Source organism: Scyliorhinus canicula, chromosome 1 (genome assembly GCF_902713615.1).
Source record: "Scyliorhinus canicula chromosome 1, sScyCan1.1, whole genome shotgun sequence".
Classification (NCBI taxonomy): Eukaryota; Metazoa; Chordata; class Chondrichthyes; order Carcharhiniformes; family Scyliorhinidae; genus Scyliorhinus; species Scyliorhinus canicula.
This window is the reverse complement of record NC_052146.1, coordinates 63,563,634-63,580,727: the sequence shown is the minus strand read 5'-3', so window position 1 is coordinate 63,580,727 and position 17,094 is coordinate 63,563,634. Positions and strand designations below refer to the sequence as shown.

The 17,094-nt window shown below is 46.2% G+C and overlaps 1 protein-coding gene across 2 annotated transcripts in view; it reads left to right on the top strand.

Moving 5' to 3' along the window:
- acads (acyl-CoA dehydrogenase short chain) overlaps window positions 1-17,094 on the top strand; it is a 239,708-nt gene that overhangs the window by 40,527 nt on the left and 182,087 nt on the right. For both annotated transcript variants that reach the window (XM_038791606.1, XM_038791616.1), the window contains exon 3: window positions 9,784-9,933. In XM_038791606.1, coding sequence (XP_038647534.1) covers window positions 9,784-9,933 — 150 coding nt within the window. The remainder of the gene's footprint in view (window positions 1-9,783; window positions 9,934-17,094) is intronic.

Genomic DNA, 17,094 nt, shown 5'->3' with positions numbered 1-17,094 from the left:
TGTTTCACTGCGTGCTATAGGAGCCAACGTTGTATATATTTGGACAAGGGAAGAAATGGGACTTTCAGTCGTAATGAGGGTTCTTTGGGGTGTGGGTGTGTATGCGAGGTTTGTGTGCTAAAGGGGACTTCTGGGTTTTTCCTGGGGCCAGACAAGGGGGAAAGAGACCCGGGCGGGGGCCTCCGCGCTGGCTGGTTTAAGCCGGCCAGTGAAGGGGGGTGAGGTGGGGGGCTGCTGTTAAGGGTATTGACTTTGTATCTGTTACCATTTACTGCTTGTTGGTGGGCTGTAAATTTTGAAGGAAAATGTGAAAATGGAGAATAAAAACATTTTTAAAAATAGAAAAACACGGGGCGGGGTGGTCAGTAAATCCCGCCCTCAGTCACTATTTCGAGCCCTGGGGAGTTTCTCATCCGTTTAGCCAACACTTAGAATTTCTTTCAGCACTGCGGAGCTGACCTCAGAGATTTTGAAAGGGTGCCCCAATCTCTAAGTGAGCTTGTGGGTCCCCCACCCATGGGCAATGTCACCCCCCCACACACACACACACAAATGGGCACTACACCCCCAAAGTGAAAAGCACCGCTATGGGGTCCCTGGGGGCCCCCCTCTTCCAGGACCCCCATCCGTCACTCCCCCACAATCTCTTACCTGCCATGCACCCCCACCCTCCTTTCATGGGCATGGCCCCCTCAGGCCCTGACCCTTGCACTGCCATCCTGGCACCTGGGTAGTCCTCCTGCCTGCGCCTTGTGGGAGTTGGGTACAAAATCTCGCCCGTTGTTATTTATTTTTCTTCTAATTTAGAAGTCTACAAACACATTTCATCTTCGACCCCAGGGGCGGGATCCTCCGTCCCGCCGCATCCATTTTCTGGTGTGGCACACCCTTGCCGGAATCGGGATTCTCCGTCCCACAACTGACCAATGGAATTTTCCATTGTGGGCACACCCATGCTATCGGTAAATCCGTGCACGTGAGTGCGCTGCCGTGAAATGTAGGATCCCGCCAACGGAGAATCCAACCCCAGATCTTTAAATCCTTCTGAAACAGGAAGCCTGGATTGAAAATAAACAATACAGGACCATGGATATTGGGCACAATCTACCGGCTACGTTAGGCCCGAAAGGCAACGTGGTATGGCGCAACACTACCGATAGATCCCTCTTCCAGGATCTATCCAGCTCACCACGCCTCGTGAGATCTAACGCGATGTTGCGATGTGAATCCTCCCTATTGTGGGTGGATCACTTTCTGGAAAATCTGTATATTAGAGTGAGACAGCTAGTCTCACTCTAATATGCGTTCTCAAGATCTAACCAAGGCGATGAGATCTAACCTCCTCACCTTGGAAATCCCGAGCGAGCGCCATTCAGTGCTGGTCTCTACAAATGAGGACCAGATGGAACAGCACTTGTGGGGGTCTTCCAGGGGATCGAAAGCCCCCAGGTGCTTGCCCTCTGTGCAGGGGGGAACCCTGCCACACGGGCACCTCGGCACTGGCAGCCTGTCAGTGCCATCCTGGCAGTGCCACCTGGGTACCAGCCTGGCACTGTCAAGGTACCCATATGGCCATGCTGGCATTTTCCCCACACTGCGGAAACACCCGGCTAAACGCACTCGCTGCGGGACTCTGTTCCCATTTATGTAGATCGCGTCCTCTGTTTTTGTTTCTTATACTGTAATGGATTTCATTTTATTTAATACAAGAGAAATCCAGATGACCATTTTGTAACAGCAGCAGATCTTTCACTAAATATACGCTAAATAAACATTTGTTTTCTGCTGAACAGTAGACATGAAGGCAAGAGTTTCCCAAGTATAACAGTTCATTATACTAGAACAAAACAGGCTTGAGGGATAAAAGAAATACCGGTACTTACTTTTATGCAATGCCTTTTCATACTATCAAAACGCCTTAAAGTACTTAAAACAATGAATTTGTTTTGGAGAGCAGTGAAAAGTGTTGTGTAGTCCAATGCATGTGGTACACACAGAAAATTTCTCTCACACAATCGTAGACTTCAACAATCTGTTCAGAATGTCAGAACAGTTGGCCACTTTCCACCATTAACCTTGAAAATAGGTGGCTGACTTTCCTTTTGTGTGTGGAGCAAGCGACCAATTTGGCTCCTCTCCCAGTCCCTATCTCGAGAGCATTGAAATGGTGCATGTGCAGTTTTGTACTGGCTCTTTGGATTTATAATTGTGTGATTGCGAGAAGGAGATTGTAACAGGGGAAATCCAATTTGAGATAATCCATTCCTTAATTGCATGTGCTCAAAAATAGAACAATTCAAGAATGGAATTAAGGAATATCTAGCTGACTGGGATAAAAAGATCAACAACAACTTATATTTATATTATGCCTTTAACGCATTAAAATATTACAAGGTATTTTAATAATAATAATCGCTTATTGTCACGAGTAGGCTTCAATTAAGATACTGTGCAAAGCCCCTAGTCGCCACATTCCGGCGCCTGTTCGGGGAGGCCAGTACGGGAATTGAACCCGCGCTGCTGACCTGGTTCTGCATTACAAGCCAGCTGTTTCGCCCACAGTGCTAAACCAGCCCCTTTAATGCTTTTACCGAAGCATTAAAACAATATTATTAAACCAAGCCACGTAAGGAACTGTTCGGTCAGATGACTGAAAACTTAGACAAAGAGGTAGGCTTTAAACAGGACCTTAAAGGAGAAAAAGGAGGTAGAGAGGCAAAAATGTGTAGGAAGAGTATTCCAGAGCTTAGGACTGAGGCAGCAGAAGAGAAGTTATTAAAATTGGAAGAGCATCTGGATTCTAAGGTCATCTGCTCTTCTGTTACATTTTAAATAATTTTATTATGTACTTTAAAAAAAAATGTATTTGTTCATGGGATGTGGGTGTTGCTGGCTAGGCCAGCATTTATTCCCCATCATTAATTGCTCTTGAGAAGGTGGTGGTGAACCACACCAGTCCATGTGGCGCAGGTACACCGACTGTCTGGGAAGGAATTCCAGGATTTGACGCAGTAACAGTGAAGGAACAGCGATATTGTTCCACGTCAAGGTGGTGTGTGGCTTGGAGAGAAATTTGCAAGTGGTGGTGTTTCCAAGCATCTGCTGCAAATTGCAAGTTTGGGAGGTTCTGTCGAAGGCGCCTTGGTAAGTTACTCCAGTATACCTTGAAGATGGTACACATGGCTGCCACTATGTATGTGTCAGTGGTGGAGGGAGTGAATGTTGAAGGTGATGGATGGGGTGCCACTCAAGCAGGCTGCTTTGTGCCTGATTATGTGAGCTTCTTGAGTGCTGTTGGAGCTTTGAGCTGTACTCATCCAGGCAACTGGAGAATATTTCAACACACTCCTGGCTTGTGCCTTTGACAGGCTTTGGAGAGTCACATGGTGAATTATTCTCTGCAGAATCCCCAGCCTCTTACCTGCTCCTTACACTCACATTATTTATATGGTCAGTTCAGATTCTGGTCAATGGTGACCCCCAAGGTGTTGAAAATGGGATATTCAGTAATGGCAATGTCATTGCACATCAAAGGGAGATGATTAGATTTTCTCTTGTTGGAAATGGTCATTGCCCAACACTTGCATTGTGCAAATATTTGTTGCCACCTAGAGCCCAAGCATGAACATTTTCCAGGCCTTGATGCCTACGGCACATACTGCTTCATCATCCGTGGAGTTACAAATAGTGATGAACATCAGCCAACATCACCACTTCTGACTTTTAAAAAAAATATTTCTTTATTCTCCCCCTTTTTCACATTTTCTCCCAAATTTACACCCACCAACAATAAACAATAATCAGTAACAAATATGCCAATCCCCATATCAATAACAACGATCCCACCCAAACCCCAACATTAGCCCGCATGTTGACATAAACAAATGACAAAAAGGAATCAGGAATCACCCATAGTCACCATCAACACACTGCCCCCCCTCCCCCCAACCCTCCCACCCACCCCTCCAACTAATGTTCGATGTTATCCAGTTCTTGAAAGTGCATGATGAATAATGCCCATGAATTGTAGAACCCCTCCATCCTTCGCCTCAGTTCAAACTTAACCTTCTCAAGAGTCAAGAATTGCAACAAGTCCCCCCACCACGCCAGGGCACAGGGTGGAGAGGCTGCCCCCCATCCCATCAGGATCTGACTTCAGGCGATCAACGAGGCGAAGGCTACAACATCTGCCTCCGCACCCGTTTCCAACCCTGGCTGGTCCGACACCCCGAATATGGCCTCCCAGGGGCCCGGGTCCAGTTTCACGTGCACAACTTTAGAAATTACCCTAAAAACCTCCTTCCAGTAATCTCTAGCTTTGGACAGGACCAAAACATGTGAACGTGATTAGCTCTCTCCCGCCCCCCCCCCCCCCCCCAATTCTTATTTTTTCAATTAAGGGGAAATTTAGCGTGGCCAATTCACCTACCCTCCACATCCTTTAGGATTATGGGGAATTTTGAGATTTCCAGGGAAACTGTTCCATGTACATCTTATTTATTTTTTAAATCAGCCATGGAAGTGGTTGAATACAACTGGATGGCTTGCTGGGCCAGTCCAGTTCAGAGGGCATTTAAGAGTCGATCACATTGCTGACACGTAGGTCAGACCAGGCAGGTTTCCTTCCCTAAAAGTGAGCCAGTTGGGTTTTTACAACAATTGACAATTAAACTTTTAATTCAAGATGTTTTATTGACATCATATATTCCACCATCTGTCAGGGTGGGTTTCGAACCCGTTTCCCAGAGCATTACCCTGGTTCTGGATTACTAGTCATGCAAAATATCACTGTGCCACTGCCAACCCGGTCAAGTGAGATCACTGTCTCTATACAATTCATTATGCATTACTTGGTGTAATGCTCCAATGTTTGGACGTGATTTGATGGTCACGTTGTGCTTAAGCGACAAAGCCGTTAAATCGCGGGAGAGGCCAAAATCAAGAACCGTGCCAGGCGCCAAACGTTTTGCTGTTTGGGCAGCATGGTAGCATAGTGGCTAGCACAGTTACTTCACAGCTCCAGGGTCCCAGGTTCGATTCCTGGCTTGGGTCACTGGTTGTGTGGATTCTGCACGTTCTCCCCGTGTGTGCATGGGTTTCCTCCCACAGTCCAAAGATGTGTGGGTTAGGTGGATTGGCTATGTTAAACTGCCCTTAGTGTCCAAAAGAAATGTTAAGTGGGGGTTACTGGGTTACGGGGATAGGGTCATGTGCTTGAGTAGGGTGCTCTTTGTAAGGGCCGGTGCAAATGCGATGGGCTGAATGGCCTCCTGCACTGTAAATTATATGACTATGACGAACCTGCCCACCCCTGTTGGCGAAATCAGGATCCCAGCATGGTGATAAACCAATAATCACCACTTAAGCCCAATCTCCATACAATTAACGGGAGCAACTTCTTATCTAATGGCCTCTCGTGATTTAATGACCTCCCCAGCATGTGGTCACGCTGGCGCCAATTAGTACTCCTTTTTTAAAAACGTGAAGACTCACCTTCAGGCAGCAGATTGGAGCTGCGAGGGACGCTCTAGTGGGAGCGGAGGATACAGGGAACACAAGGCTCAGAGCCCTCACTCGCCTTCAGGCAGCAGAGATCACCGGGATAGATTTCTCAAGGCTCAAGAGCTGTTCAAGCAGTGTGCTGGGTTCCAAGAAGAAAAATCAACATTCATGTCACAGGAAATTGCTGATTGGTTGGTAAGTAACTGCTATTAGGGACTGTGTCTAAATAGCTGTAACTTAAACAACTGAAAAAGTTAATAGTTGGGGAACCAAGATTCGAGGATAAAGGAGAAGTGAATCTTAAAGCGGAACCAGGAAATCAAAAGAGCTGATTGGGTGGGTACATTCATATATTCTAGAATAATGAGGAGAGCAGAAGGGCCCGAGTTAATAATAGTTTGCACGAGTTAATATTATTTGATATTAAAATAATACATTTAATTTTAAGGGTAAGATATGTCAGTAGAACTCGAAGCAGTGGTCTGGTCTTCTTGCTCCATGTGGGAGACTAGGAACGTTTCTAGTTCTAGTTCCTCGGACCACCATGTGTACAGAAAATGTCTCTAACTGCAGCTCCTGGAAGCCCAAGTTTCAGAGCTGGATCGGCGGCTGGGGACGGCGTGCAGGAACCTGTCAAGGAATGTTAAAAGGACTAGCCTTAAGGTTTTGTACCTGAATGCTCAGAGCATTCAAAATAAAACTGATGAATTAGTTGCGTAGATAGATGTAAAGGGGTATAATATAGTTGGGATTAAGGGGACATGGCTCCAAGGTGACCTAGTGTGGGAACTAAACATTGAGGGCTAATCAGTTTTCAGGAAGGAGGGACAGATAGGAAAAGCAGTGGAGTTGGATTGTTGATTAAAGAAAATATTGATACAATATTGAGAAAAGACAATAGCACAGATGATGTGAATCTGTATGGGTTCAGCAGCTGGATTGATCCCCCGCTGCCCCCACGTCATCTGGCTCTGCCAGCCCTGGCGAGTCCCCAATGTCTGCAACACAGTGTTGATACCCTTGGCGATGCTCCTCAGTGACTGGGACTTGCTCCGCAGCGCCCTAGCAATGCCTACCTGCAATTGGAACAAACTCCTCAGTGCCTCAGCTATGCCCAGCTAAGATTGGGACATATCCCGCAGCACCTCATCAAGGTCCGCCTGGTAGTGGATCACATCCCCCAGTAACTGGGACATGCTGTTGAGGTGCTCAGCCATGGCGACATCGACTCAGCTACGCCTTGGACACCCCCAATCGTGCTGCTGGCGTCATGCACTAGGCTCTCCACTGCGGTCGCCACCCTAGCAGTGCTGGCCTCGGTGTCACACATTGCTGGCACCATTTCCTACACCCAAAGCCTCTGGGACTCCTTCAATTGGCAATGGGCCTGCTGGAATGTCACTGACATCTCCCTCTGAATCTCAGCCGCACCCTAGCGTCTGTATCAGCTCCAGATAAAGCTGGTCCAGAGGCTCAGCATCTGACTGGGACCCAGCTGATCCAGGAAACGAGCAGGCCTCCGACTGCTATCTCACCTGGGCGTCCCTGCCTCCACCTGATGTGCATCAGCAACTGTGTGATGCTCATCAGATGTGCCCCAGAAGCCTGTCCACTACCGTTGCCCACCGAGGTGTGTGTCTCTGCGCTGGTGGAGGGTGGGGATAACAGCTGTGCCGTGAATACAGTGGTGTCCTCGGAGCTCCACTCTGAGGTGTTCTCATCGGAGGTTGATGGGGGGGGGGACACCATTCCAGATGGGTCGGCACCGTTGGATGAGGATCCTGCGGGAGAATGAGCATTGGATTTGGAATTGTTTATTTTCACGTGAAAAGTATTGTTCTAAATCGCTCAGACAGATCTTTCCAGACATGAACAAAAACCTTAGGGCAAACATAAATGCACAATGTAAATACATAGACACTTCTGCTTCGATCGTTGGAATCCTTGGGAGATACTGCAGAGTACTAGTTGATCCTGTCTGATCCTCCATCTCATGCAACATGGAAGATGTCTTTATCCTGCAAATTACCCTGTGATTCTTCTGTAATCCTGGATCATATTGTTGATTTGTTTTGTTGTTGTCTCTTTTCCTGCAGAGAGGTACAAAATATGAGCGCAATGAATTGTATTCTAGATTATCCTGATCTAGCAGAATCATATCGAGTCAATTATGAGGAATGTGATTTGTGCAGTTTTACTCCTTTTGGTTATTGGGAGGATGAGTGGGGCTGGGGCGAGGGAAAGGGGTGGGTTGGTCGGGTTGTTTCCGTCCTCAATTAGATTGAGGATAAAGCTAATCTGTTTTGGGTTTCTCTTTTCTTTTGGCATCAATTATTTATTTTGTTTCTTTTTTAAGTTATTGAGTTTAACAATCCATGTCTTTATCCTGTGACAGCCTGGGCAGATTTCTTTATCCTGGGAACAACTGGGTTTTATATGACTCTTCCTTGAGTTTTGGGTTTTTGTTCCTCGTTCTCTCTGCTTGGGTCTCTCTCTCTCCATGAATGGATTGCATTGTGGAAGGGGCATTTGGCTTCCATTCCCTTGTTGGCTGGGAGGCCATGTCGGTTTGATCATATTCTGAATGTGTCGCCGCTGGCCCTCTCTTTGTATTAGTCTGGAATTTGGTTCTGCCTAGGGTCTGGTTTGGGGTTTAGTTGGACGGCATGGTAGCACAGTGGTTAGCACTGATGCTTCGCAGCACCAGGGACCTGGATTCGATTCCCGGCTTGGGTCACTGTCTGTGCAGATTCTGCACTTTCTCCCTGTGTCTGCGTGGGTTTCCTCTGGGTGCTTTGGTCTCCACCCACAAGACCCGAAAGACATGCTTGTTAGGTGAATTGGACATTCTGAATTCTCCCTGTGTACCCGAACAGGTGCCAGAATGTGGCAACTAGTGGCTTTTCACAGTAACTTCATTGTGGTGTTAATATAAGCCTACTTGTGACACTAATAAAGATTATTATTATTATTAGTTGGGTTGTGTGGCATTAGCATAACTCTCCTTTAGCCTGATGTTTTTGTGCATTTTCTTTTGGTTTTGTAAGGATGAAACTGCTCTTGGCTTCCACAGGGGTGCAGATGGGTCTGGTATCTGAAGAGAGGAGGCTGCGATGGGTCAGCCTTTGGCACTGCTGAATTCACGGGGGATGTATGTTGGTGCGGACCTGAGCATAATGCAGGAGGCTCATCATGATTTTTCATGGCGATTGTGGTCGTGGGAGAGGTTGCACCGTTTTGTCAAGTTTTTATGACTTTATCCTGTCAATCTCTCAGTCTCTGGTGGAGCTAAAGAAATACCTAATCCTGTCTAATGATTATGTTGAGCTGATTGTGATCTGGCATATTATTTTTAATGGAAAACACCCTGCCACCCATCAGGTTACCTTTAACCCTTTCCCAAATACTTCAACAGACCATGATTGAAGAGCAGTAGTGTGGGAGAGTTTTATTTGAATATTTTTAGGGATCATGGAAGAATCGATGCAGAGCCTTTCCTCTGGACATTGGAACGGTCGCGTTGAACTGTGATTGGGCAGTCTTTGCATGCTACGAAAGGAGCAGATGTTTTTCTATTTCCCACATTGTCACAGTAACTACACATCAAAATAGGGAGATGATTAAATTAGCTCTTGTTGGGGATGGTCATTGCCCAGCACTTGTGTGACACAAATGTCACTTGCCACCTATCAGCCCAAGCCTAAATGTCATCCAGATCTTGTTACGTTTGGACATGGACTGCTTCAGTACCTGAGGAGTTGCAAATAGTGCTGAACATTGTACAATCATCAGCCAACTTTCCCATATCTGACCTTGTGATAGAGGAAGGTCATTGATGAAGCAGATGAAGATGGGCCGAGGACACTACACTGAGGAACTCCTGCAGCGATGTCCTGGGACAAAATTCATGAAAGGTGGCATAAAGCTAGTTTATATTCTGAGAAGCAATAAATTCCACTTTGTTTGTTTTGTGAGGGCCACAAGGAATCCAACACGAACTTGTGGAGTCAAACAGGAAGTGACTTTATTTATAACAATATGTACACAGTACCAGCAGTCCACTACTGGTTTCCCTCTCTAGCCACACTTGCCAGCTCTATTTACACAGCTGCACTGCTAAAGATTGCCCTGCCCCCCTCATTGGAGGAGCTCACATTCCCCAAGACACATGGGGTAATCAATTGTCCCTGGCCAATAGGATCTGGGCAGGTTACTGCTATTATGAGTTCTATACAAGTTTTGAGTATGTTGTGATATTGTAACCTTTATTATTTTTGTTAGGTAAAGAAAATGGGAGAACTCGGGCTCATGGCAATGGATGTGCCTGAGAAATATGGTGGAGCAGGATTGGATTATTTGGCATACGCTATTGCAATAGAGGAAATGAGCCGGGGCTGTGCTTCATCTGGCGTCATCATGAGTGTAAATAACGTAAGTCTACAATGTGTAATATTTGTTTTATTTTTGAGGATTTAGAGGCTGATTGATCATACTAAGTGAGATGTGAAGTCCCCATCCAATCCAGAACTACAAGAGACAATTTAACAGTTAAGATGTTTAGATGCACAGTCCCTGATTTGCTAGTATTGATGCATTTGACATTTAAAACACTTCTTGTATTTTGGAAGGAAATATTGTTCCATTTATTGTGTTGTGTATGAAGATATTTTAATGAGGATCATACACCAGTAGAATATTAAGTTGAGGGTTTTATCATTTGGTCGTACACAGAGACAAACAGAGGCTCCAAGTAACCTTCACAGCTCTAGTTTTCTCTTAAATGTGTTGACTGTAGTTGAGATCTTGTTAAAATCGACAACACAAAATAAAATTTGTCATCCGGGAGTCGGAAGAGGACCTTCAGAAGACATGGAAGCCGTTCACCAACGTGTTCCAAGATCTGTTCGTAGCCAGCAGCCAGAAACCAGTAGAGTAAAGTGGGGGGGGGGGGGGGGGGGGGGGGGGGAGTGTAAGGGAGTGAAAGAACGCAAAATAGTCGAGAGAGACAAGGAAAAAATTTGCAGGGGGATAGGCCCGTGGGCACGCTGAAAACCAAAGTAAACGGTAATGACGCACCTGTAAGTACGCACTCGGGCCACACTGAGGAATATGACAGAGGAAGATGGCTAAAGGGGGACCATGGCGGGAGGGGAGACAATGGCCTGTAAATATATGTGAGGATTTTTGTTTGTTTTTGTCTTCCCTTTAGTCTTTTTTTCCTTTTGCTTTCTTAATTTTGTTTAATAACTTTAATTTGTTCCCTTTTTTTGTTTTTTGTTTTGGGCGGGTATGCAACATAACTTATGAACTGAAGTATGAAACATAAAATGTGAAAGCCAATAAAAAAATGTTTTTAAATGGACAGCACCAACCGACAGTATCTCGCTCAAATTCTCATTCTACATTTGTGGACCTTGGTAATGCATGTCAGCAGGCTGTTCATTGACAGAACATCACACCCGAGCCACATTTTGGAATTGCAAGTTGATATTCTCTTTTCCTTTCCAACTCCCCCTCAGTCATTTCCATTTTGTGAAGTTAAAAATGTTCTCTTTTTCCTTATTTATCCCTTACTTCCTTTGCCAATCTTTCCATTTCTATTCCCTCAAGAAAGGCCCTCTCTTTTCCTGCATTTTTCTAATTGCTTTATTTGTAATTGAATTCTATCTAATTCTAGTGATTCAGGCTGTGTCTCTGGCAAATTTAGATGTGAATTGTATTATCTCTACCTTCCTCACCCCTTTAGATAAGCTTAACTGTTTCTTCTCTGCCAAACCCAAAAGTTTTGTTTTAGTCTCCCTTTGTAAACCATCCTGAGTAATCGCTTCCACACCCAAGAAAATATTTGCAATTGAAAGAGCCATCTCCATTCACTCCCTATTTAAACTTCAAAACCTGAAAGTATGCAATCGTTCCACACACTCTCAGACATCAAGTTCAATAATCCCAAGCCAAACAAGGAATTGCACTTAAGATCCTGGACAAGCTCCCAATTTTATTACGATCCCAGAATAGACCCTGACAGTGGCTAGGCTACTGGATTGAAACACCAATATTTTATTTTATTTTGTAAGACTGCAGAAAGACTACTTTGCTCCAGTAGTTATCACACACAGAAATGGGGATTTGGTGTTTCAAAACAAAACATTGTTATTAACATAATATTAAACAATTTAACCTCGCACCCAAAAATAGTTTGCCATTACCCCTTGAACAATACTACTCAACACAGTAAATACAATACCCTTAATCACTATCTCTATTCCCAATTAAACAAGAGAAAAACAACATACAGCTCTCAATCCATCCTACATCCCAAGGGCACAGAGTAATACTTGCTTTCCACAACAGGTTTGGCTCCTGTTAGAACTCCTGCAGACTTAGGTTGGATATCTTCAAAATGTTGTTTCAACTGATTTTGTTCAGCTTCCTTGTTGCCCTCAGACAAGTCTGCACTGCTTTAAATACTATTACTCTTTTTTTAACTATGCTACTGAGAGAGCAAAAGACCTTGCTTGTGATCTAAAGGGTAGCCAGATCAGAACTCCCTCAAAAAGCTTTCGCAAAATGTCTGAATAACTTACATCTACCCAGCAATGACATAATCTTCCCAAGCTGAAAACAAATGAACTCCCCAGGCTGAAAATACATTGGCAAGGAGGAGTCTCTGGGGAGCTAATCAACAGTGTATTAGCCCAGGCTTTTACGGTGGTCAATTTCACCTCTGGCTCCTAAAAGATTTCTGGTCTTGCAAAACAAGATACTTTTTAGAAACATGACCACTGCAGTCAAACACACTGTAACTCGGGCTTGTAACTCTTAAATTGCGAAATGTTTATAATCCAATATATCTAAAATCCTGCATTTGTCACAGAAGGCTGCTGTTGGTGTTGCTGGAGCATTTTGCGGGGGTAAATCCTTGCCCTGTACACTCAGTGGCTGGGGCGGGTGTAGCTGGATAAGCTGTTCTTATGTGGCTCTGAATGCTGGCAGCAGGGAAGTTGAGTTGAGAATGGGTGAAGTGATGATTAGCGAAAGTGTATTGCAGGCAGTTGACACTCAGATGTCAAGCAATGAGAGCATTCCTGACAGGAGGAGTGCAGTACAAGGCAGCCACTTAACCTGACCATTTCTGTAGCTCTTCGGTGCAACTGATCAAAACCTTCGCAGCTTGTCAGTTTCTCTGGCAAAGACACACTCACTGTGCTTTCACCTTCTAACTGCCAGATTGGGAAGAGATTGAAAGACTATTCCCATGTTGGGAAAGAGGGATTCCACTGGGAAAATCTCTCTTAATTACCTCCTTAACGATTTCAATTATTTTATCGCCTCAGTTACTGGGGTTCTCGACTTCTTCATCCACTCGCTCCTGGGAAAGATGAAAGGAGGTAGGAACACATTAGGATATCTATCCAACAGCATTCTTCCAGAATTCCTACCGCCCCTGCATCCAAGCTCCAAGGAATTTAAGACAGACCCTCAGAAAAGAATGGGAGCAGGTGTGCCTTAAGGTTGGTTAATGCCCAGAATTTGTCTCCAAGGACATACAGCAGTGCAGAATAAAATTTAATGCCCTCACTCGGATGGTGAACATTAGCAGATGCAGACACATCATACTAGCTACCTCCAAGACTGATCAATACACCACATCCCCATTAATCACCCAGTAGCACACTCCAGAACAAAGGTCTCACATCTAACATCCTTATGCTACACCTCAACCACACACAGCTTCCAGGTGTGCCAGGAACCTTTTTTCACCAGTCTACAGATATTCAGCTGTGATATCACCCAAGCACAGTGAGCATCATCACTGACATTCGACCCTCTTTCAGGGAAAGGTGGCCCATAACAGGAGGGAGGACCAGCACACCTGCATAATTACAGCTCCCTCAATGAAATGAAAATCACTTATTGTCACAAGTAGGCTTCAAATGAAGTCACTATGAAAAGCCCCTAGTCGCCACATTCCGGCACCTATTCGGGGAGGCTGGTACGGGAATTGAACCGTGCTGCTGGCCTGCCTTGGTCTGCTTTAAAAGCCAGCGATTTAGCCCAGTGTGCTAAACCAGTCCCTGGAATGAGTGCAACAAATGCTACAAGAGTCACTGGGCTGGATTCTTCCTCCCCGCCCACCGCAAGAACGCCATAGGCGAATGCGGCCGAAGAATCCTGCCCTTTGGTACCCAATATTGCCAAGGCCATTAATGATTGGTAAGCTGTTGCCTTATACACTTTCGCTAGTCGTTCTTCATCCTCATACTGAAAGGTGCCATAAAATAGAAACAGCAGATTATGCAGGTGATGGAACTATGCTTTCTTCCCCATCCTATCCGCACCTCCTCTTAGAACTTTGTGCTTTCAGAGACCAGAATTAATTATTACTCATCCTTTTTTTTAAATCTATTTTTTTTTAATTTAGAGTATTGAATCATAGAATTTACAGTGCAGAAGGAGGCCATTCGGCCCATCGAGTCTGCACCAGCCCTTACAAAGAGCTCTGTATTGAAGCCCATGTATCTACCCTATTCCCGTAACCCAGTAACCCCCACTTAACATTTTTCTTTTGACACTAAGGACAATTTAGTATGTCCAATCTACCTAACCCGCACTCTTTGGACTGTGAGAGGAAACCGGAGCACCCGGAGGAAACCCACGCAGACACGGGGAGAACGTGCAGACTCTGCACAGACAGTGACCCAGCCGGGAATCGAACCTGGGACCCTGGAGCTGTGATGCAACAGTCCTAATCACTATGCTACTGTGCTGCCCCAATTCTTTTTTCTAATTAAGTGGCAATTTAGTGTGGTCAATTCACCTACCCTGCACATCTTTTGGGTTGTGGGGGTGAGACTCATGCAGACACGGGGAGAATGTGCAAACCACACGGACAGTGACCTGGGGCCGGGATTGAACCCGGGTCCTCGGCTCCGTGAGGCAGCAGTACTAACCATTGGGCCACCGTGCTGCCCTTTACTCATCCTATAAAGATCCAAGAGAAAGAGGAACTACAACCTCACAAGAATGAACAGGAGGGACTGTCATGTGACAGCCATAATCTCATAGTTGTCATTGCGTGAAGTTTAGAGGTGATTTTAGGGTCAGGATCAGCATGTGATGAGTCACCGGGCACAAGAGGCCTGCAGGGGACAGCTCATTTGTGTAATCTCTGGAGGGTGAGCATGGCGTGCGGGCTCTGCTGCAAGTGACTCAGATGATGACCTTGCTCAGAGAGACTACAGAAAAATATGGATGGCAATACACACTGAGATATTTGATGCATTGACAGGCCTATCAGATAACCATTTGGCCCATTGTGTCTGCACTGGCTCTTGGAAAGAGCCCCCTGCTTAAGGCCATGATAGGAGACGAGCTCCACCGTGGTGGTGGTGGGCATCATTCAGAGCTTGGAGCCTATCAGTTCCATTGTGGAAGTGCTGAGAAACCTCATGACAGCACTGCCATACCGGCCCTGCTCCCCATGAAAAGATATGGCTGTTCTGAGTCCCCAAAGACTGCCACTCTTGGGCATGGCTCTACCCTCATCCCCACCACTTTGGACATTGCCTCGAAGAAGGCTGCCCAAAACCCAGCAAGTCTGGGACAAGACCAGAACATTTGGCCGTGGTTGACCGGGCCTCCTTGGCACCGTTCACATCTGTCCTCCACCTCTGGGAAGAACCTGCTTATTCGGGTTCTAGTTAAGTGGCTCTTTTACTGCATTAGGCTTAGCCTTGCGCATGTGGAGGTGGAGCTGACCCTGTGCAGTGCTTTGCCCACCCTATTTTATTTCAAACCCCAAGTCTTCCTCTCACTTCTCCCTCATCTCGTCCTGTTGTGTGTCCCTTAGTAGTCGCCCGTACATGTCACCACAGTTCCCCTTCCCTAAGATGTCTGCGTAAAGCAGGTCCTCTTGCAGTGAATGGCGTGGTGGTCGTGGCTACGTCCTTGTTTCCCTTCGTAGGAGGTTTTTGAGTTATAAATACCAAAGTTCGTTTCCCCCCATCAGCTGGAATCTTTCTGTCAGCTCTTCGATCGTTGTTAACCTATTGATGGTGTAAAACACAGCGTCCCCCCGTCCTGTCTCCACCTCTTGAAGGTGGCATCCATAGTCACCGGCGTGAACCTGTGGTTGTTGCAGATGGGAGCCTTGTCGGACATTTCGGTTAACCTGAAATGCTATCGCAGTTGGTTCTACGACTGGAGTGTTGCTACCACGGCTGGTCTCGTTGAATATTTATTAGGTGGGGATGGGAGTGCCGCCATGGCTAGGGAGGTCCCTCTTCAGGAGCTCTCCTCCATAAGCACCCACTCGGAATATTGCCCCTTTATTTGCCCCTTTACCCTCTCTGTGGTCACTGCCCAGTGGTATTATTGCAGGTTTGGGAGGGCTAGGCCGCCCCGGATGTTTTTCTCTGCAGTACTGTCTTTGGGATCCTTGCATTCTTCCCGCAACACACAAATACCAAAGCAGTTTGTCTAGTAATTTGAAAAGACCTTGGGGAACCTGGGCAGTACGTTCATTTTGATCGTCTGCACCCTCCCCGCCAGGGAGAGTGGGAGTGTGTTCCATCTCTGCAGGTCCTTTTTTACTTCCTCCGCCAGGCTGGTCAGGTTCCACTTGTGGATTCCTGTCCAGTCTTGAGCGAGTTTAAGGGGCTGGTTTAGCACAGGGCTAAATCGCTAGCTTTGAAAGCAGACCAAGGCAGGCCAGCAGCACGGTTCAATTCCCGTACCAGCTTCCCTGAACAGGCGCCGGAATGTGGCGACTAGGGGCTTTTCACAGTAACTTCATTTGAAGTCTACTTGTGACAATAAATGATTTTGATTTCATTCATTTCAGGTAGCGGTATTTGAGTCGGGGCTGTTTAAGAGGCAACCCCTCCAGCTCTGCCCCTCCCCTCTGTGGGTTAACCGGGAAGATCTTGCTTTTCCTCAGGTTAAGTTTGTGGCCCACGAAGCCGCCAACCTCTTTCAAGAGTGCCATAATTCATCCATGCTACTTCGCTGGTCTGAGATGTAGCGGAGCAGGTCATCCCCGTAGAGCAAGACTTTGTGCCCTCTGTCTCCTCACCGGATCCCTTTTCAGTTTTTTGCCGTCCTTAGCGCGATTGCGAGTAGTTCAATTGCCAGGGCGAACAGTAGCGGGGACAGTGGGCATCCCTACCTTATGCCTCTGTACACCTGGAAGTACATAGAGCTGGTGGTGTTGCCTGTATGTTTGCTGTGGGATCGTTTTAACAGGCAGTGAACCCTGTTCCAAGCCTGAACCGCTCCAGTACCTCGCGGAGGTATTTCCATTCGACTCTGTCAAAGGCCTTTTCTGCGTCCAGGGAGACGATCACCTCTGGTGTTCTCTCTCCTTATGGGGTCATGATCACGTTCAGCAGGTGCCTGATGTTCGATGTTAGCTGTCTACCCTTGACAAAGCCTGTCTGGTCTTCTGCTACCACCTCTGGTAGGCAGTCCTCCAGCCTTTTGGCTAGGATCTTGGCCAGTATTTTCGCATTGGACATGGTTGGGTTCCGTGCGTTTAGCAACGAGATGGGTCTGTAGGAACCAGATTCTGTTGGATTTTTGTCTTTCTTAGGT